Below are 20,163 nucleotides of genomic sequence, written 5' to 3' on the forward strand. Positions count from 1 at the left end.
TGCCCTCTGGTTCTAGCTCTGTCCTGCTGACAAGCAGGGTCTGGGACCCGCGCCCACCCGGTTCCGGCAAGCCCAGCAACAGCCCAGGACAGCTGCTGGGGCCGGTGGCAAAAGGGTACACATTAAAAAACCCTTAAAGTCTGGATCAGGGTGTTGCTTTGGAAGGGAGTGGGGAGGCTGGGTGGTAGGTCCCAGCCAGAGGGTGCACCATCACCCACCAAACCCCTCTGCTTGGCTGGTGGCACCCCCTGGCACTGCCCTGGAAAGCCCCTGGGAGATGCCCTCAGGCAGCCTAGAAGTGTGCACACACACCCTGCAGTGGGTACAGGCACGGGGGGGCATGGTGCAGTCAGGAGTGGATGTGGTACAGGTTAAGGTGGGCACGGTGCAAGCAGAGGTGGGCATGGTGCAGACAGCGGTGGGCATTGGCACAGGCACTGGTGGGCATGGTGCAGTCCAGAGTGGATGCAGCACAGGCTAAGGTGGGCATGGCACAGGCACAGGTGGGCATGGCGCAGCCAGGGGTGGGCATGGCGCAGGCAGGAGCAGGCAGGAGTGGATATAGCCTGGCTGGGAGCAGGTATGGCTCAGGCAGAGGTGAACATGGCACAGGCAGGGCTGGCCACGCCACTGGGCAGCGAGCTGCGGGGCCGCACCGCCCTTCCCTGGTGCCGCAGGACAAAGGTTTTGTTCTTCTGCCCACAGTGGGGCCTTGCGCGGGCAGCGGCGCCAGGCAGCAGCGGCTCCCACGCCACGCGCGGAGGGGGAGCTCCTGCTCCTTTGTCTCCACCGGCAGCCGAGCGCGGCAGTGCCCCGGCAGTGTCCCGGCGGGAGCGGCGGAGGACGGCGGGACCGAGTTCCCCCCTGTCCTGGCACAGCCGGCACCGGCTCAGCCTCGCTGCCCGGGGCAGGGAACCCGGAGGAGCTGAGCTCTTCATGACGGAAACCCCGGCGGCGAGCGTGCGGAGCGGGGACAGCCGCGGCCGTGCCTGGGGACGCGGAGGACGGCGACAGCATTGGGGACAAGGACAGCCACGGTCGGCACCCACCGCGGCGTCGGCCGCCCGCCATGGGAAACGGCATGAGCCAGGTACTGGGGAGCACTGGGGGACGGGGGGAGAGCCTGCTAAGGACGGGTGGCCATGCCAGGGTGGCTTGTGCCAGCGCTGGAAGTCAGACACTTGCCGGGTGGCTCGTCGTGCCCGGTGCGGGGCTCGGCTGGCAGGCAGCGGCTGGCAGGCAGCTTGTTTACCTCCGGCGGGGCGAAATCGGAGGAGAAGGAGGTACGGACTGAGCCCGGGGGGCTGCAGAAGGCAGGGGTGACAGCGATCCCCCTCTTTGAGGGACGGTGGAGCCCTTCCCAGCACTTTTAAACCCAAATTCTGGGCACATATTGGGAGTTCGGTGTGCCCCTGAGCCCATGGGGCTCGGCACTGCTGGGCAGAGGGGACGGGCACTGTTTAATGGTCGTCTGAGCTTCTCCCTGTCACAGCCGAGCAGAAAAATCCTCTTGACGGACTCTCCCAAGCTTTAAACATCGCCCCCACCGCCGCTGCCCATTCCCTGGGGCAGTGCCCAGGGCTGCAGAGGGGGCTGCACTGCCCCATTTCTCCCAGCCAGGAGCGGGTCGGGAGAGTGCTGGGGACAGGAACGTGCCGTTAGTCCTGGCTCAATGTCCTGCCCTTGGGAGCTGCCCTTGCCAACGGGCACCCTCCTGCCCGCTCCTCTCCCTGCTGCAGCTGCAGGTTAAAGGCACATTATCAAGAGAAAATTGATCTAAAATCTTGTGAATCACTGGTGGGGGGGAACCAGCCAAACAACACCCCCACCCCCCCCAACCTCTTTAAGCTGCTCAAACAGGAGAACCATTTCCAAACGTGGGCAGTGAGGTGAGTGTGGAAATCGCCTCCCCCTGGCCAGGTCCTGGGCACCAAACTGCAGCAGGCAGAAGCTGGAGGGGAACCGTCTGGCTATGGGGGTGGACAGTCCAGGGAGCCCACTGCCCGGGCTGGGAGAAAAGGGGAAGCTGAAGGAGCTCAGGGTAAGGAGGTCTGCAAGGTGTCCTGCTTGTGCTCAGCAGTGCTATTAGCAGAGCCGTCAAGTTAATTATCTTCTCCTCACCAGAGGTGGAATTGCACAGGGAAAAAAGAGGCTGAGGAGAGTGTCCGGAGCGATTTGTTGCTGGGCTGATAGAAGAGGGTTCCCTGCAGCACAGAGCATGAGGAGCAGAGCTTGGGGCTGGGATGGGGACCACCACATCCCCATCTCCCCCCCGCCCCGACTGTGCCTGTTGCTCCCCTGTCCCTCAGCAGCAGGACTTGTGCCGGTCATGGGTGCAGCCCGAGGCTGTCCGGAGGCGTCGGCAGCTTGCTCAGCTCAGCGATGACCCCCAACAAAGAGCTGATTGATAACGAGCAAGAGGAGCAGCTAAAAAGCTGAGACCAACTCCCAGCACCCAGCGGGCTGGAGAGGTTGGGGTGCCAGGGCTGCATCCAGCCCTGCTTGCTGGATGCCAGGGCAGCGGCACGGGTCCGGCTGCACAGGTTCAGCTGCACCAGCACCACCCCTGCCCTGGGGCTGGTGGTGGGCACCTGAACGGCAGAACTTTGGCCTCTCTGGATGAGGTTGCTGTTTCTTGGGAGGCCCTGGCAGGGTGGGTACCGTGGCACAAGGTCACTGCTCACGCTGCCACTTCTCCTTGTGTCTCACAGATCCTCCCCGGCCTCTACCTTGGGAACTTCATTGGTAAGCAGAGCATGGCCACCAGAGATGTCCTGCAGAGAGGGAGCTGGGCTTGCTTGAGCTGTGCCTCCCTGCCTGCTAATGCTGCCCACTGCCCTGCCAGCGCCCACTGCCTACCAGCACCCACTGCCTACCAGTGCCCACCACCCTCCCAGTGCCCACTGCCCCACCAGCACCCACCACCCTCCCAGTGCCCACTGCCTACCAGCACCCACCACCCTGCAGCACCCACCAATCTGGGCAGGCTGGGAGGGGACAGGAGCAGAGTGGGGGTGGCACAGGGCATGCTGGGCTTTGCTTCCAACCCCCCTCCCCATGCCCATGGGAGTTCACCTGCTGCACTGTCTGTGCCATGTGCTCAGGCTGGCATGGATCCCATGCTGGAAGCAGAGGATCTGGTGGTGCAGCACCAGCGTGAGGGAGCAGGATCATGGCCCTTGGGTTGATGCACCACAGTTTTGCAGCTGTAGGAAATGCAGGAGGGGAAAATTCCAGAGACAGACACCCCCCACCCCCCCTTTCTCAGGCCAGTTCACTGTTTAAGGGGGGGTTCATTATCAGGGGACAACTTGTGACCCAAAATTGTCCTCTGCCATGACAAACAGCATTCATTAAAGCTCCTGATCCCCAAGGGCTCCTTTGGCAGCTTGCTTCCTGCTGGAAGTTCTGAGGAGGTTTAAAACCACTGCTGTGAGGTGCTGAGAAAACGTCCTTGATGCTCAGCTGCAGCCCTGTGCTCCCTGCACCCCATGGAGCACCTTGGGGTGGGCTGAGGGGAGCTGCAGCAGGTCCCTCAGGCTGCAGCAGATTCCTCACACTGCAGCAAGTCTCATTGCTAGAGGCCACAGCAGTGCTGGCAAGGGCTGGAAGCCCTCTGCTGTGAGGCCAGGCTGAGAGAGTTGGGGTTGTGCAGCCTGGAGAAGAGAAGGCTCCAGGGAGAGCTCCTGGTGGCCTTGCAGTGCTCCAAGAGGCTGAGCAGAAAGCTGGGGACAGACTTCTGAGCAGGGCCTGTTGGGACAGGCCAAGGGGGGATGGTTTGAACTCGAAGAGGCAGATTCAGACTGGAGAGAAGGGAGAAATGTTTGACACTGAGGGTGGGGAGAGCCTGGCCCAGGCTGCCCAGAGAGCTGGGAGCTGCCCCATGCCTGCCTGGCACCACTGCAGCTCAGGTTGTTTGGGGCTGGGAGCAACCTGCTCTGGTTGGGGATGTCTCTGCTGGCTGCAGGGGGTTGGTCTGGATGATTTCTAAGATCCCTTCCCACCCAAACCCTTTGATAATTCCATGGCTTGCCTGTGTCTGTGCAGCTCACTGCATGCTGGGGGGGGGGGTGGGGGGTGTGATGCAGCCCTGCTTTGCCTGCTGCCTGTCTGTAGGAGCACGGTGAGTGTTTGTGGGCAGAGAAGTGTGGGCAAGGAACATGTGCTGAGATCTGGCTTCATCCTTTAGATGCCAAAGACCTGGAGCAGCTGAGCAGGAACAAGATCACCCACATCGTTTCCATCCATGAATCTCCCCAGCCCTTGCTGCAGGTAGGGTTCGGTGCCCACCACCACCACGTAGATCCCCGCAGCTCCTTGAGTGCTGCAGCATCTCCCTTCCCACTGTCAGCATCCCACAGCACGTGCACCTCTCCCCTCTGCCCAGGCAGTGGTCCCAGGGGAGCTGGGCAGCCTTCCCAGCATGGGAAAGTGGTCATCTGGTGACCATAACCTGGCCTTGAACGCTAAGGGGAAACCATTCCCAGCTCTCCAAACTCCTCTTGCTTCCCACCAGCTGTCTGTCCTTCACTGCCCTCCCCACCAGCCCAGTCAGAGGAGGCTGTGCTGGGGGAGTAAGCCCCACAGGCAGCACTGGGGTGAGGAGCAGAGGGGCTGCTGCAAGCCTCCATGGCACCTCAGCCACAGCACCCAAGCTCCTCCTCTTCCATTTGTGTCTTCCAGGACATCACCTACCTCCGGATCCCTCTGCCAGACACCCCTGAGGCCAACATGTGAGTACCCAAAGGAGCTGTCTTGGGGCACACAGGAGGGCTGGGGGAGGTCTTCTGGCACCCTGAGCCCTCAAGGTGCTGCTTCCAGCTCCCCCTTGCAGCCACCCACAGGCTGGAGGCACGGTGCCCTGGTGCTGGGGATCACCTCTGCACCCCAACAGCATCCCAGCTCAGTAAGCACTGGGGAGCAGGTCCCAGCTGTGGGGTGAGGTGAGGGGCAGCCTTTCTGGAAGCAGCAACAGAGAGGAGCAGTGAGCATCCCCCTGGGAAGCCCCTATCTGCTCCAGGAGCATGCCCAGGAGAGGTGCTTGGAGCAGTGAGAGCAGATAAAGGATGTGGAGCAGCCAAGGGTGCTGGCATGGAGCAGCCAAGCTCCTGCTGCCCCAGCACAGGTCCCACGCGTCCCAGGGCTGCCCCACATGTGCCCAGCACAGTGGGACCTGCTCCCACTCCCAGCACAGCACAAGCTGGCCCAGCCACCTTCCCTTGGGAACAGCAGCGCTGAGCTGTTCAGCTCTCAGCAGCTGCCTGGGAAGCCCCTGGGCAGCTTGTGTGCAGGGCTGCCCTGCTGCACCCTTAAGCCCTGTGCCCTGCCTGCAGCCTCTCTTCTGACTGGTTTGGTTTTCCCTCCAGCAAGAGGCACTTCAAGGAGTGCATCAGCTTTATCCACCAGTGTCGCCTGCACGGAGGGAACTGCCTCGTCCACTGGTAACTGATTCACTGCTCAGCTGGCAGGCACACAGCCACTGCATGGCTGTGGTTGGAAGAGATCTTTGTGCCCATGGAGTCCAACCCTTACCCCAGCACTGCCAGGGCACCACCAAACCATGGCCCTCAGCACTACATCTCCAAGGCTTTGAAACCCCTCCAGGGATGGGGATTGCCCTGGGCCAGACCTTGACAGCCCTCAAGGGGCAGAAATTGTTCCTCATGGCCAACCTGAACCTCCCCTGGGGCAGCCTGGGGCGGTTTCCTCTTGCCCTGTTCCTTTCCCTGTACCTGATGCCACATCCCCCTAGCACAGCAGAAAAGTCCCAGCCTCCAGCCCCCTGCTTTGGCTGCAGCCTTGTCTGTGCCAGAAGGCTCTGTGCCCACGGATCCACCCTGGGCTGAGGAGTGTGACCCAAATCCAGGGGGATCCAGCCCTGGGGATGCTGTGGGGCTGGCAGTGTGGCAGTGCCCACTGCAGGCTGTGGGGGTGGCAGCAGGGCAGTGCCCACTGCAGGCTGTGGGGGTGGCAGCAGGGCAGTGCCCACTGCTCTTGCTGCCCGGGGAGGAGCTGGGTATTTACAGGCAGTGGTGGGGAGGACCTTGGGTGCGCTGAGGCGTCCAGAGAGCAAGTTCTCAGAGAAGAGGAACTGAAATGGCCAAAGGACAGGGGTGGGGAAGGGTCGAGCATGGGGCCAGGCTGTGCCACCCACAGCAGCCTTCTGCCCTTTCCCTTGGCAGCCTGGCTGGCATCTCCCGCAGCACCACCGTGGTGGTCGCCTACGTCATGGCCGTGACGGAGCTGAGCTGCCAGGAGGTGCTGGATGCCGTCAGGACCATCCGGCCTGTGGCCAACCCCAACCCTGGCTTCAGGCAGCAGCTGGCCGAGTTCGGCGGAGGCTCAGCTCGCAAGGTGGGACCAAGCCCCCGCCCCCTCCCCTCGCCCTGCCCCCAGGCTCACGGAGTGAGAATGGCTCCGCAGGCTGCTTCCCTAGCTGGCGAGCTTGGACTTGCCCTTGGGCTGCACCTTAGTTTGCTTCTCCTGTGTTCCTTCCTCCCCCAGGTCCGCAGGCACCTGAAGCAGAGGTTTGGGCCATCCCCTTTCAACGACGAAGAAGAGATCAAAGCCTTGCTGCCAGCAGGGAGGGGAGGATCAGCCAGGGCAGAGGGAGCCCGGCAAGGACTGGTACAAAGAGGCAGAGACATCAGGAGCACAACTCCCTTCCTGCTGCGGGTGAAGAGGACATTCTCCTGCATCCCAGCTTGTCTGAAGTGACTCCCAGGCAAGGGAGAGTGGCCAGAGTCACCCAGCAGCCTGGGAGAGAGGAAGGAGCCCCAGCAGAGCAGGCCAGGGCAGCACGCTGCAGGGGAGCCACCTCAACCCAGCTCCTTCTTCTCTTCTCCGTGCCAGCCCTGTCCTGGCTCTCAGCTGCTAGGGAGGGACTCGTGGGCACTGCCAAGCTCTGCAGCCTGTGGTGGGCTCAGCCTCTTCCCATCCAGCATCCTGGGGACACTGGTGCAAGGTGTCCCCAGGTCACTGCAGGATGACAGATGGGGGCTCACCAGCGCCTGGGTGATGCCAGCAGCAGCTTTACCCCTTGGGTACCTGCTGCAGGGGCCTCGGGGCACACAGGGTGCAGAAGAACCAGCAGTCCCCTTGGAGCAGTTTTCCTACCAGCAGCTCAAGCTCCCAGGGCCGTGGTGGACACAGAGCAGGGACGTGTGGGCAGGTTAGCAGGTGATGCCACCACAGCAGCTCCCAGGCAAGGGCCCAGCTCCAGCCCAGCCAAGCACAAGCCCTGAGCGAGCACTGCAGCTTCAGGAGCCCATTGCAACCCATTCCCACCCATCCCAGGGCACAATCTCCAAAGGGTGGGAGCTCAGCCTGTGCCCACCCACCTCAGCAGAGCCTTAAAGCCATTTTGCTCAAAGACTTTCTATGCCCCCTCCTCCCCTCCCCAGTAATAAAACCTTTTCTCCGTGGTCTGACTCCTGAAGGATCCACAGGGGAGTGCTGAGGAGGAAGATGCTGATCTGTGGCAGGTCTGGAGGCTGCTGGAAGCTCCCTGAAGCCCAGACAGGACTGGGGACACTGGGACACCCAGTCAGGGGGACCACCCCGCTGCCAGACCCTGGGTGCCACGGCAGGGGTCCCTGTGAGAACAGGCTCTGGGCAGGACCGGTTGGGCACCCACAGGGAGCCTGTTTCACTCAGCAGGTTCAGGAGCCTGCTGGCTCTGGGAGCTTGGCACCAGCTGAGCATCATCACCCCCAGCTCCTCCCCAGACCTGTCCTATTTATACCTCTCCCTGGGGCAGAGTCTCAGGTGGGGAAAGTGCTGGGAAGGCCCAGCTGGGTCATCAGCATCAGCCCTGCTGCCAGAGCAGGTTTCTGGGTTCCCCTTTGGCCCTGCCACTCCTCTGCCACATGGGACAGTGTCCCCCAGGACCCAGACAGGCACTTGCAGGGAGGTTTCCAGCTCAGCATGTGAGGAGGTGCCCAGGAATGGGGTCCCAGAGCCAAAGACCTTCCCAGGAAGCAGGAACTGCCTCTGCCCTGGCTGCTTCCAAGAGAGCTCAGCATGGGACAGGACATGCTCATCACTAATTAACAAGCCCATCAGTGATTAATAATTGCTTGTTTACCCCTGCACGGCAGCTCTGGCTGAATGTGAGCAGCCCTGGCCCTCTCCTCCCATCTCCAGCCGTTCCTGCTCCCTCACCCAGGGCTCTCCAGCGCCCTTGGGCCCCCAGCACCCAGCAGGATGGCAGTCAGGATGGATGCAAGCCTCCTGCACGGCTGCACCCTCTCCTCAGCCCCGAGCCAGTACAGGCTGTGCCGAGGAATTTACAGCCCCGTTCCCACCGCCAACCCCCTGGGGAGCAGCAGCACCCCCAGCCCAGCTCCACGGCACAGCAAACGCTGTTTATCTTGGCAGCTCTGGCTTTGCACAACTGGAAAAACCCAGGCGAGGGCAAGGTTGGCTGTGAGTTAATGTTTGACTCCTTTTGAAGCTCATTTCGGCAGGCAGAGCCTAAGATCTGAGCAGCTTTCACCTTCACCACGGCAGGGGACTCGGCTGGTGCTGGGGTAATGAGATCCCGCGGGTCCCCAGCGTCCCTCGGGAGGAAATCCCCAGCTGACAAAGGCTTCTCCTGGCTGGCTGGGGCTGGCTAACGAGCTGCTGGCCACCATTGTCTCCTGGCCTTGGGTATAATCTGTGCAAGCCACTGAGAGGGGCTGTGCAAAGTGCCCCTGCCACCACCTCCCCTCCCCAGGCAGGAAGGGGAGATGTGGATCCCCCGTTGGTCACCTCAGGGCCCTCTTCCTGAAACATGCCCCTGGTTTGCCCGGGTTAGGGGGTGCAAGGGGTGGCAGGAGGTTGCCCCAGCAGAGGCACAGCTGGCTGGAAATCCCCTCCTCACTGGCACAGTGCAGAGAGGCTTCCTGTGCCAGCAAGGTGCCAGCCTGGCCACAGCAGCCTCAAGGGGGATGGCAATGGGCTCCCAGGGCAAGGGCAAGTGTGGCACATCAATGGGGGGAGTCTGGGGGGGTCTTAACCTGCTGCCCTTCTCCCCTTCCCCAAACCAGGACGCTCCAGTGCTCAGAACCACACTGGTGGCATCATGACCTCCTCCTCCCTGTCAGGGAGAGCCATGCCACAGGGTTTGCCACAGCCTTTCATGCTGAGCAGGCACAAGCAGGGCAGGCAAAGGGGGCACAGATGGGGTCAGGAAGGAGAGCAATCCCCTGCCAGCTGTGCCACACTGCTGTGCTCCTATCCCCACATCCTTCAGGCCAGTCCAGGGCTGGGAGCTGTGTTGCTGATCCTGCATTTTGGGGCTGGGTGCATGAGCTGGGCTTCCCCATCCAGTGACACCTGACTCTGCAGTGGTGATGGAGCCCACCCCAGCGTCACCCTGGGGCAGCCCAATGAGCCCAAAGACCACCCAGCCCATGCCCTGCTGCTGGGGTGGGTCGGGGGGGGGGGGGGGGGGGGCACATCAGGAGCAGAGCCCTTGGCAGGGGCAGCTGGGTTGTGCTTGGTGCCAGCTCTCTCCCTGCCCAACACAGGGTGAACTCAGACCCTCCTGATAGCCATGGCATTGAGGAAGGATGCCCAGGAGCCAGCAGGGAGCCCAAGGGCTGTCTGGGCCCCTCTGCTGATGCCCATCTCACCCCTGTGCCCACCAGCACGTGCACCCACCTGCCTGCAGCACAGCAGAGGGGCAGGAAGGCTGATGCCCAGAAGCTCTGTGCCCACAAGGCCTGTGTCTCCTCTGCAGGCGTGGCTTCTGCCGGGAACTGGGGCCAGCAGGGAGCCCGTGTGGGTGTGGGATGAGTCAGGCCCCTTCACCACTCCTGGCACAGCTCATCTCAGCTCTTCCCACCAGGTTCCCATTCGACTCAGCACCCGGAGCCCTGCAGGCTATGAGTTTGAGGGGTGGGACAATGCCTCTGCTCAGAGCAGCCTGGAAACCCTGAGCCTCTTTCGGCTGCTCCCCACACCCCCGGGCTGGGAGGGTGGTCCCTGGGGGGACACAGCCCCCGGGGTATGGAGGTGTGCCGGTCCCCAAAGCAGGAGGACAGGGAGCAGAGTCCCTTGTCCCCCGTGGGAGAGTGTGAGCATCATGAATGTCTGAGGGAGGGCACCGGGGAGGGGTGCAGAGCAGTCCCCTGTCCTGTGGGTCACTCTGTTTCCTCCTCCCACGGGAGAGAGGCACCTGTCCTCCCGTGGGTGTCCCCTCTTCCACGGGTGGCCGTGTGCTCTCTCCTGTGGGCTTCCCTGTCCTCTCTCTTCTGTGCTTTTCCGTGTCCTCATTGCCACGGGAGGCCTTTTGCCTTCTCCCATGGTTGCAAAGTGGATGTCCTCTCTCCTGTGGGCGACCTTGTCCCCTGCGCTGCCCCGGGCCTGTCCCCTCCCCGAGCTGGCAGCGGATCCAGTCCGGTGATGGGAAAGGGAAAGTGAAACCCGGGGCCGCTCTTTCGCTTTCACCGCGCCGGCACGTTCCTTCCCAGGGGGCCGGAGCGGGCTGGGGGGTCCCGGGGCCGCGATGGCGGAGCCGGGGGGGCCGATGCGGCTGAAGGAATGGCTGATCGCCCAGATCGACAGCGGCCGGTACCCGGGGCTGCGCTGGGAGAACCGGCACCGGACCCTGTTCCGCATCCCCTGGAAACACGCGGCCAAGCAGGATTACCGGCAGCAGCAGGACGCCGCGCTCTTCAAGGTACCCCGGGACCCTCCCCACCTCCCCGGCTCCAGCAGCACCCCCGAGACACCCCCCGGCTCCGGGAGCATCCCCGGGAACTGCCACCCGGCTCCATGCACACTCCCGGGGTTCCCCACAGTCCGGCTCTCCCCACACCCCCAGAATCCCCCACCCTGCTCTGTGTGCACCCCTGAGAACTTCTTCCAGGCTCCAGGCGCACCCCTGGGGCTCCTCATTGCCCTACTCTGGGCACTCCCCCAGAACCCCCCCACCTGGGCCCATGCACATGCCTAAGACCTCCCACTTGGCTCCGTGTGAACCCCCAGGAATCCCCCCCAGCTCCATGGATCCCCTGCCTGGCTCCATGCCCATAATAGAACCATGGAACTGTCAGGGTTGGAAGGGACCTCAAGGCTCAGCCAGTCCCAACCCCCCTGCCGTGATCAGGGACACCTCACATCCAGCCAGTTGCTCACAGCCACATCCAGCCTGGCCTTAGGAACCTCCCCATGCACACCCCTGGGACTAGGACCCCCCCAGCTTGGCTCCTTGTGCACCCCCAGGGCTCTCTGATGCCAATTCCCTGTGCTCCTCTGGGACCCCACCACCACTCAGCTCTCTGCAGCCCCCCAGTACCCCCAGCCCTGGCTCCCCACTGTCACCCCCCCAGCCCCAGCGGACTCGTACCGCAGCGGGGCTCCTGGGGCAGCCCCCTCTCAGCACAGGGCACCCTCTGCCCACAGGCTTGGGCCATCTACAAGGGGAAGTACCAGGAGGGGACAGACAAGGCCGACCCCTCTACCTGGAAGACGAGGCTGCGCTGTGCCCTCAACAAGAGCACTGACTTCCAGGAGGTTCCCGAGCGGAGCCAGCTGGACATCTCCGAGCCCTACAAGGTCTACCAGATCGTGTCAGAGGGCACCCAGGACACAGGTACGTCCCTGCCCTCCCACCTCCTGCACCAGACTCAGGCCTGATGCCTGTGCAAGCTCTGTGCCCCGCAGACATCACCCTCCCTCCCTCCCTGCCACCTCCTCAGCCTTCCTGGCTGTCCCCAGGCAGCCTTCTGGAGGCTGTTCCTGCTGTTGGCCAGGGGCTCACTGGGTTTCTCCTCGCTCTCCACAGAGAGGGACAGTGGCACACAGTCCCCAGCTGGTGAGGACCAGCAGGTGAGCCAGAACCTACCCCCCCACACACACACCCATCTGTTGCATGGGCTGGAGAGAGTGGGAGCCCTGAATCCCACCTCCTTCTCCTGCCTGCACACTGCCAGCATCCATCCCGCTGGGCAGGCAGCTCCTTCAGGCATCACCGAGGGTCCCCTTTGCCACATGGCTTACCAGACTCAGACCAGGGAGCTGCTGGCAGATGGGGGTCCGTGGTGAAGGCAGCAGCCAGCTCAAGGTCCTCAGCACAGCCATTCTCCTCCACAGGGCAGCTCTGTGAGGAATCCAGAGGAGGAGAACCAGAAGGGCATGGTGGAACGGTGCCATGCATCTCTGACACCCCTGCTCCCTGCCCACCCGGCTGAGCGAGGTGAGGAGGGTCCCTGGCAGCAGGATGGGGCATGAGGAGCCCTGCACCAAAGGGCTTTAATGAGGCCCAGTAACGAGCAGCAGTGGTGGGAAAGACCATGGTGCCCACCTGGCCCAGGGACTGGGGCCAGGACAGCACCTGGCAGCCCTTGAGGGCAGCTGCCCACGCTCCTTTACCACCTCATCTCTGCTCTGGCCCAGGGTACTATGTGAGGGGAGCCTTCTATGGCTGGGACCCAACCCACAGCCACCTCCTCCCTGGATCCCCATCTCACCTCCCCGTGGAGGACGTCAACCACTCAGGTAGGAGCCATGCTGGCTGTGGGCAACGCCCTGGGTGACCTCCCCTCCCCCAGACCGAGCTGCCCATGAGCTGACCCTCCCCTGCCCCCCAGACTGCTGGCTCCACGTCCGCCTCTACTACTGCGACGTGCTGGTGAAGGAGGTGACGACTCGCACGGCCGAGGGCTGCCGCATCACCTCCCGCCCCGCCCCCGGCGCCCCCCAGCCCTGCGGCCCCTCCTGCATGGAGCAGATCGAGTTCCCCCCGCCACGGGCGCTGGGGGGCAGCGGCAGGGTGGCTGGCATGACCGACGTGCTGGAGAGGCTCCTGCCCCACCTGGAGCGCGGCGTGCTGCTGTGGGTGGCGCCCGAGGGGGTCTTCATGAAGCGCCAGTGCCAGGGCAGGGTGTACTGGCACGGCCCGCTGGCCCCGCACAGGGACTGGCCTAACAAGCTGGAGAGGGAGAAGACCTACAAGCTGCTGGACACCCAGCAGTTCCTGCAGCGTAAGTGCCCGGGGGCACGGGGTCTGCCTGCCCCTGGGATCCGCCTGCCCCTGGGATCCACCTGCCCCTGGGATCCACCTGCCCCTGGGATCTGCCTGCCCCTGGGATCCGCCTGCCCCTGCCCCATGCAGCTCTGCCAGCCCTGAGCCTGAGCAGGCAGGAGGAGAGAGCCCAGTGGTGACACAGCCTGGGTGCAGGCTCTGCCAGCCCCACTGCCCCGCTGCCATGGTGGGCACGGGGCCCGGGTGCAGGTGGCTGGGCTGGCAGCTGCCAGCCCCATGCTGTGTTTATTGCCTAGGGGGCACTGGGGAGACCCCAATCTGCTTGGGCACGGGAGTGGATGGCACTGTGGGAGCCTGGTGTGGTGGGCAGCCTAAAACTACCACACCTGGGAGCACCGTGCCCCCTGACAGAGCTGGTGTCTTGCAGAGCTGCAGGGGTACCTGAGCCACGGGCAGCCCACACCTCAGTACCAGATCCACCTCTGCTTTGGGGAGGAGTACCCCACCAGCACCGGGCACCACTTCCAGAAGCTCATCATGGCCCACGTGAGTATGTGCCAGGGCTGCCATTGGTGGCACCCCCCAAGCCACGTGCCAGGGTCATGGTGGCTGGCAGGGGGGGCACAGGGTCCTGTCTGCAGCCACGGTCCCATCAGCTCAGTGCCTCTGCAGGTGGAGCCAGTGTTTGCCCGGGAGCTCTTCCACCATGCCCAGCACATGGGCCCGATGCTGCGCCATGGCATGCCCCAGCCCTGCACCCCTGGCACCTCCAGCCACATCACTTGTGTCCTCAGGAGGCTCTGCCAGCCCTGAGCCTGAGCAGGCAGGAGAAGAGAGCCCAGTGGCGACACAGCCTGGGAGGAGAGATGCTCTGCCAGCCCTGCTGCCATGGCGGGCACGGGGCCTGGATGTGGGCAGGCAGGCTGGCAGCTGCCAGCCCCATGCTGTATTTATTGCCCAGGTGGGATTTGCTCAGTGCTTGTCTGGGGAGCTGGGGCACAGCAGCTCTGTCCTTGCACTGTGGGGACTCACTGGAAATAAAGAAATAAAGGTTGTGTCTGGCTCTGGTGTGGGGATGGGGATGGTCCAGGGGGGCACAGGCAGCTGGGGGAACAGGCTGGGAAGAGCCTCACACACCAGGGGGATCATCAGAGACCACCCAGCCATGAGGAGCATCCGTGCAACCACAGGGCTGTTGAGGTTGGAAGAGACCTCAGACATCCCCAAGTAGTCCAAGCACTCACCCAGAGCTCATGAGCTCACCACTGCTGCTAAGCCACCACCACTGTCTGACCTCCCTGCTCCTGCACTGCCTCAAGTCCCATTCTGCCCTGGTCCCCAGCCCCCCGGCAGGGGGTGCAGGCAGTGGTGAGATGCCCATGAGCTGCTCTGCCAACCTGGCAACTCATGACCCTGTCCTCGATGTGCTTGCTGCCCATGCCTCAGTTTCCCCTGGTGAGCAGAGTGAGGTGGGAGCTGTGCTGCAGCCTGGAGGCGATGATGGGCACAGCGTGGGGACTTGGCACAGAGCAGGGAGCTGGCACCGTGCACAGGATCCAGCACAACCCCAGGCCGGGGGCACAACTGGGGTGAGCGCAGCAGCCCCAAGCCCTGCCTCAGCCTCCCACCGCCCCCGGACGGGACCCGCGGGCAGGGCAGGATGAGGCCTGGGCTGTGGGAACCTCCCGTGGGAAGAGGGGCTGGGGACTGTGCCCGGAGGTCAGCTAAGGCCAGCACTGCCCACCTCTGCCCTGGGGAAGCCACGGCCGTGCCAGCCCCGAGGCCGCTGGCTGCTGGCCGCAAGCCTTGGCGGCGCGTCCGTCCATCCTTCCGTCTGTCCGCAGGGACCAGAGCTGGACCGCGGAGCCCCGCTCCGCCCTGGGCGGCCCCGCAGAGGAGGGGCTCTCCCCCACCGCCCCCTCACCGGTCACTGGCGGGTTTTAACGGGCCGTGGCGGGGCCGTGCGGCAGAGCAGGCGGCGGCCACCGGCCAGGACGATGCAGCAGGACCTTCCTGTCGGGGACTCGGCTCTGCGCAGCCCCCCGGCCCCCGAGGCAACCGCCGGTGGTGGCCCTTTCCCCAGCAGCGAGGCCACCAAGCCACCCTACAGCTACATCGCCCTCATCACCATGGCCATCCAGAGCGCCCCCGAGAAGCGCCTGACGCTGAGTGGCATCTACCGGTACATCACGGCACGCTTCACCTTCTACCGGGACAACAAGCAGGGCTGGCAGAACAGCATCCGCCACAACCTCTCCCTCAACGAGTGCTTCGTCAAGGTGCCCCGGGACCACAAGAAGCCTGGCAAGGGCAACTACTGGACCCTCGACCCCGACTGCTACAACATGTTCGAGAACGGCAGCTTCCTGCGGCGCCGCCGCCGCTTCACCAAGAAGAGGAACCCCCGGGACGCGCCGGGCGCCACCGAGGGGGATGAGGGAAGCGGGAAGCCCCCCAGGCACCGGGCACGGGGACCACCCACTGCCCCGCTGCCCGAGGAAGGGAAAGGCGAAGGGGGCTACGGATCACCGGTGGCCGCAGAGCAGAGCCCCGCCGCGCTGCCCGAGTGTGATGGGGTGCCAGGCTGTGCCAAGCTCTGTGCCCGGCGGCAGCCGCCCAAGGCCAGGCAGCCCTGCCTGTACCTGCCAGACACGTCGCAGCCCAAGGGGCCGTTCTTTGCCCCCCCGGAGAGCCGCCCCCCCAAGGAGACTGTCTGCGGGGGGCTCCCGGCAGCGCTGCAGCTGCCCTGGCCAGGTCAGTACCCGCTGCCCGGCGAGCGCCCAGCACCGCACCCTGCCCTGCTGCCCACCCTGCTGCCCGCCCAGCCCAGGGACCCACCGCACGACTCCTCAGCCCCGCCAGGGACTCCCCCAGGGCAGCTGGAGGGCGAGGAGCCACCCATCCCTGGGCTGGGGCCAGGCCAGCCCTTCGGGCAGGTGCCACCCACCTTCCCTGGCACCCTTTTGGGCACAGGCAAGCCGCCTCCATCGTGCTTCCTGGAGGGAGAAGGCTACACGCAGCCCCCGCTGCCTGTTTTTGGCTCTTTCGGGCGCTCAGGGCCCGAGGCGCTGGGCGGCAGCTACCAGTGCCGGGTGCAGGCGCTGAGGTTCTGCGTGAAGGAGCGGCCGTGTGGCACCACCCTGGAGCACCTCCTGGCCACGGCCCCTCCGGCCCCTGCTGCCCCCCGACAGCCGCCCTTCGGGGCTGTGGGGCCACGGGTGGGCGAGCAGAAGGAGCCGTGGGGACCGGGGGGCACGATCCCATTGCAGGGGGGCAATGGGTACCCCCTGGGGCTGCCCCCCTGCCTCTACCACACACCTGGAATGTTCTTCTTCGAGTGAGTGACTCTCACACCTCGGGAGGCCCCCAGCCCTGGCACCAAATAAAGCACATTGCCCAACGCTGCTTCTGTGGTCTCTGCGCCCCGCTTGGGGGGGGCAGTGGGCAAGGGCACGTTGGGGACTGTGGGGCCAAGGGGGAGGGGGCATGGCCTGTGTTGGGGCACCCATGCCCTGGTCCTGTGTCCCTGGGAGGTGCTGGGGCCCAGGTGCTACACAGCACAGGGCCAGGAGCCACCAAAGCCCCATCCCATGGTAGCAGGAGGGGACCTCATCCATGAGGGGCAGGGGCAAATGCTGTGGAAGGAGCGAGACCCTCTGAAGCCACACTGCCACCTCCCTGTGCCTGGAACAGCTCACAGTGCCTGGCTTGTCCCGAGTGCCACACATGGCATAACTGGCACCAGCCTCAGTGCATGGCCCCAGAGAGATGCCAGGGAGGAGCGGCACAGTGTGGGGGCTCTGCTCTGCTGAGGATGGGGCTCCCTCCCCTCTCAGTCCCTCCTCAGGGCTGTTGTGGTGCCTGGCTGGAATCCCACCAGGTCCCTGCAAACACCCTGAGGCCAGGGCACCCCCAGGGCCGGGCTGCTCCTGGGCTGCAGCTGCGGTGGGAACCGGGGAAAGTGGATTCCTTACTCCTGAATCACGGCGGTGGCTGCCGGTGAGGAGGCACCGGCTGAGTCATTGCTGCCAGCAGCGGGCTGGGCACCGGGCTGGGCACCGGGGCTCACTCGTGCCAGGCTAGGGGGAACCAGGGAGGGCATCCCCACACAGCCATGGGCTGGGACCTGGTCACCAGCCCCTTGCCCCTGCTTCACTGGGACACCCAGACCAGCATCTCCACAGCGCTGGAGTGGGACCAGAACAATGCTGGCAACCTGGGGACCTGAGCCTATGCCAGTGCCCCCATCCTGCCCACCCCAGTCTGGGAGAGGGGGAACCGCAGGAGCAGCAATGCCCAGATCCCATGGCACAGCCCAGGGTAGGCATGGGGGGAGAGCACCAGGCTGAGAGAGGGTCTACACACTGCCGCGGAACAGGTTCGCGGCAAAGCCCCCTCCCCAAAACCAGCAGGACCCCAGCTTGGCCAGTCCTGGGGTGGTGGTGGGGGGGTGTCTCTGTGGGGACAGCACTGGCGTCACGCAGGGACTGGGAGCAGAGCGGCAGCGTCAGCTCCGTTATCAGCCCCCAGGCAGCCGCTGCCGGGCCATGGCCGCGGCCCAGCGCTGGGCAGGGCAGGGCAAGGGGCGGGGGCCACCCTTGGTCGTACGGGACAGGGACAACCGCTCAGCCCCGGGCCTCTCTTTTTTTTTTCCCCTCTACATTTTGTTTTTCCTTCCCAGTGGAAAACAATATTTGAGCAGCTACATCATGCTGGCGGCTCCGGCCCGAGCCCGGCTGACCTCAGCCCCCTCCTTCAGGCGGTCCCCGGGGGCGCGGGAGGAAGCGATGGCCGCAGCCGTGCCCAGGGGCCGTCTGGTTCCCACGGAGCTCAGCCAGCCCCATCGCCCACTCCAGCTGGGAACATGTGGTCCCAGCTCCACACGGTGCCCCGGGATGGAGTCCCAGAGCTGCGAGCAGTGTGGCATCTCCCGGAGCATCATCCCACTGCCCCCCGCCCCGACCGAGCTCCAGCCCCCAGGGATGGGGACCCTCAGTTGCCAGCATTGCCCCGGACACGTGGAGGAGGGTTCCCAGTGCTGCCCTTCTCCACCCCAGCTCCTGGCCATGGCCCTGCTGCTCTCCCTGCCCTGCCTCCTCCCCAGCTCCTGGTGGGTGGCCTGGCTCCCAGCCCGCTCGCCCGCTCCCAGCATGGGTGGCTGGGGACTGGGCTGCACCTAGTCACGGGGTGAACCTGCTGCCAGGTGCCAGCACAGGAGGGGCCTCCCCTTCCCTCCCTGAGCTGCCCCTTGCTCATGCTGGCAGGGTGGATGCCATGGGGATGGGCTGCAGGTAGGGTGGGTGCCAGGGGGATGAGGTGAAGGTAGGGTGGGTGTCCCAGGGATGGGATGCTGATAGGGTGGGTGCCACAGGGGCAGGGTGCAGGCAGGGATGGGAGCAGGGTGCTGCTCTCTACAGGTGCTCAAGGCTCTGGATGGATGCCACAGACCCTGAAGACTGTGCCACCTGCCTGTGGGGGTAATGAGGATCCCTAAACAAGGGATGGGACCAGGCCCATCTCTGCCATTGTGCCCATCAGCCCTGGCAGGATCAGTTTCCCCATCGCAGGACTTGTTGAGCTCCCAAGCCATGTCCTGCCCCTCAGCCAGCAGCACAGGATGGGGTCATGGCTGCTCCCATGGGTGCCAGCCCTGTGGCCCAGGTAGATGGGTGCTGGGTGCCCCTCTGGGGCCCTGAGATAAGGAAGGATGGAGCTGGAGAATCCAAACTGGGCTGGGGGGTGGATGTTTCCCACTCTGAGCTTGGGATACCGGGATGTATTGGTGTATCTCTGTGCCATAGCTGTGCACACCCAGGGCTGTGCCCAGGAACCCCCGGAGCAGCTTGGGGTGCCAGGAGTGTCCAGGGCTGGGACCCAGCCCGGCTGGGACCCCCATGGGCCACTCCATGGCAGGGCCCTGCAGCCCCCGTGTCCTGCGGGGACTGGGGCAACGCACAGCTCCTGGGGCCAGCCAGGAAGGAGACGTCAGCGCCATGAGCGTAACTCAAACCAGATGGGGCTGCGCTGGCGGCCAGGCCCGCAGGGTGGTCACCGACAGGAACCGGTCAAAGGCTGCCGGCAGGAAGCGGCTGGGAGGGACGCCCGTGGCGGGAGCTGCGGCCAGAGCTCGGGCAGCGTTAACTGCTTCGGGGCCGGCTGCAGCCACGGCGGGGGGTGGAAGAGAGCTCCAAGACCATCGAGTTCAAGCCTTAACCCAGCACTGCCAGGACACCACCAAACCATGGCCCTCAGCATCGCAGCTCCACGGCTTTGAAAGCCCTCCAGGGATGGAAACTCCACCACTGCCCTTGGCAGCCCTCAGGGGGAAGAAAGTGTTGCTCATGTCCAACCTAAACCTCCCCTGGGGCAACTTGAGGCTGTTTCCTCTTGTCCTTGGGAGAAGAGACCAACCCCCACCTGGCCCAGCCTCTTTTCGGGGAGTTCTCCAGATCCTTCACCAGCTCCTTTGCCCTTCTCTGGAGCCCTCAATGTCTTTCTTGAAGTGAGCAATACCTCCCTTCATCCATCCCTCTCTCCATTCCCCCTTTGGAGCATTCAGAGCTGGTTGCTGCTGCAGTCACAGGGTGCAGAGTCCAGGACCCCTCAGCACTGCACAGCACCAGGGATGCACCAGGTGGTCCCCAAGCCCTGCTCAGCTGGGGCTCTTCTCTGTCTCTTTCTAGCCTGGGGACAAGACAGTAACCTGGGGAGGGGGGCCAGGAGCATCCCCCCAGGGACACAGGGCAGCTGCAGACAGACCTGTACATTTATTTACAAGAGGGTGAGAGCTGGGAAGGGCCCCAGGAGCTGTGCCCCCTGCCCAGTAGGGACAAGCCCAAAGCCCCTTCACCTGGGGCTTGGGGGTCAGCGCCTCCCCCCATCTCTCCCCAGAGATTTCCCACCAGGCCCAGGCAGCAAACACACAGAGCTGGCTAGGGGCGGGGGTCGTCCGTGGCAAAAGACAAACCAGGGAGAACCAAGGGGGCTTAGGACCTCTCCCTGCTCTCCCATCCCCTCCCACTGCAGGCAAAGCTGGAAGCAGAAGCCCAGGCGCTGCCCATCCTCCAGTGGCTCCGAGGGGCGCAGGCAGAGGGGACGGGGGTCGGGATGAGGAGGATGAGGAGACTCCCCCCGCCCGGCCGGTGCCGGGAAGCCCCCGCAGGCGGTGCGGGGGAGCTGGCGGCCGC

The 20,163-nt window shown here is 64.5% G+C and overlaps 3 protein-coding genes across 3 annotated transcripts; all 3 read left to right on the top strand.

Annotated features, from left to right (window-relative positions):
- The first annotated feature begins 694 nt into the window (after positions 1–694).
- On the top strand, positions 695–7,424 carry DUSP15 (dual specificity phosphatase 15). Its single transcript, XM_068150211.1, has 7 exons — positions 695–1,090; positions 2,712–2,745; positions 4,190–4,272; positions 4,684–4,733; positions 5,367–5,441; positions 6,183–6,354; positions 6,505–7,424. Exons 1-7 carry the CDS (start codon positions 1,070–1,072, stop codon positions 6,715–6,717), a joined length of 648 nt encoding a protein of 215 aa, XP_068006312.1. The 5' UTR covers positions 695–1,069; the 3' UTR covers positions 6,718–7,424.
- A 2,906-nt stretch (positions 7,425–10,330) lies between these two features.
- On the top strand, positions 10,331–14,025 carry LOC137447034 (interferon regulatory factor 4-like). Its single transcript, XM_068150210.1, has 8 exons — positions 10,331–10,669; positions 11,395–11,584; positions 11,777–11,820; positions 12,085–12,187; positions 12,388–12,489; positions 12,582–12,974; positions 13,404–13,522; positions 13,649–14,025. Exons 1-8 carry the CDS (start codon positions 10,496–10,498, stop codon positions 13,787–13,789), a joined length of 1,266 nt encoding a protein of 421 aa, XP_068006311.1. The 5' UTR covers positions 10,331–10,495; the 3' UTR covers positions 13,790–14,025.
- A 908-nt stretch (positions 14,026–14,933) lies between these two features.
- On the top strand, positions 14,934–16,369 carry FOXS1 (forkhead box S1). Its single transcript, XM_068150209.1, has one exon. It carries the CDS (start codon positions 14,974–14,976, stop codon positions 16,315–16,317), a length of 1,344 nt encoding a protein of 447 aa, XP_068006310.1. The 5' UTR covers positions 14,934–14,973; the 3' UTR covers positions 16,318–16,369.
- Positions 16,370–20,163: the final 3,794 nt, after the last annotated feature.

This window comes from Melanerpes formicivorus, unplaced genomic scaffold, assembly GCF_026170545.1.
Source record: "Melanerpes formicivorus ecotype bairdi unplaced genomic scaffold, bMelFor1.0.p_v2 SCAF_19, whole genome shotgun sequence".
NCBI lineage: Eukaryota > Metazoa > Chordata > Aves > Piciformes > Picidae > Melanerpes > Melanerpes formicivorus.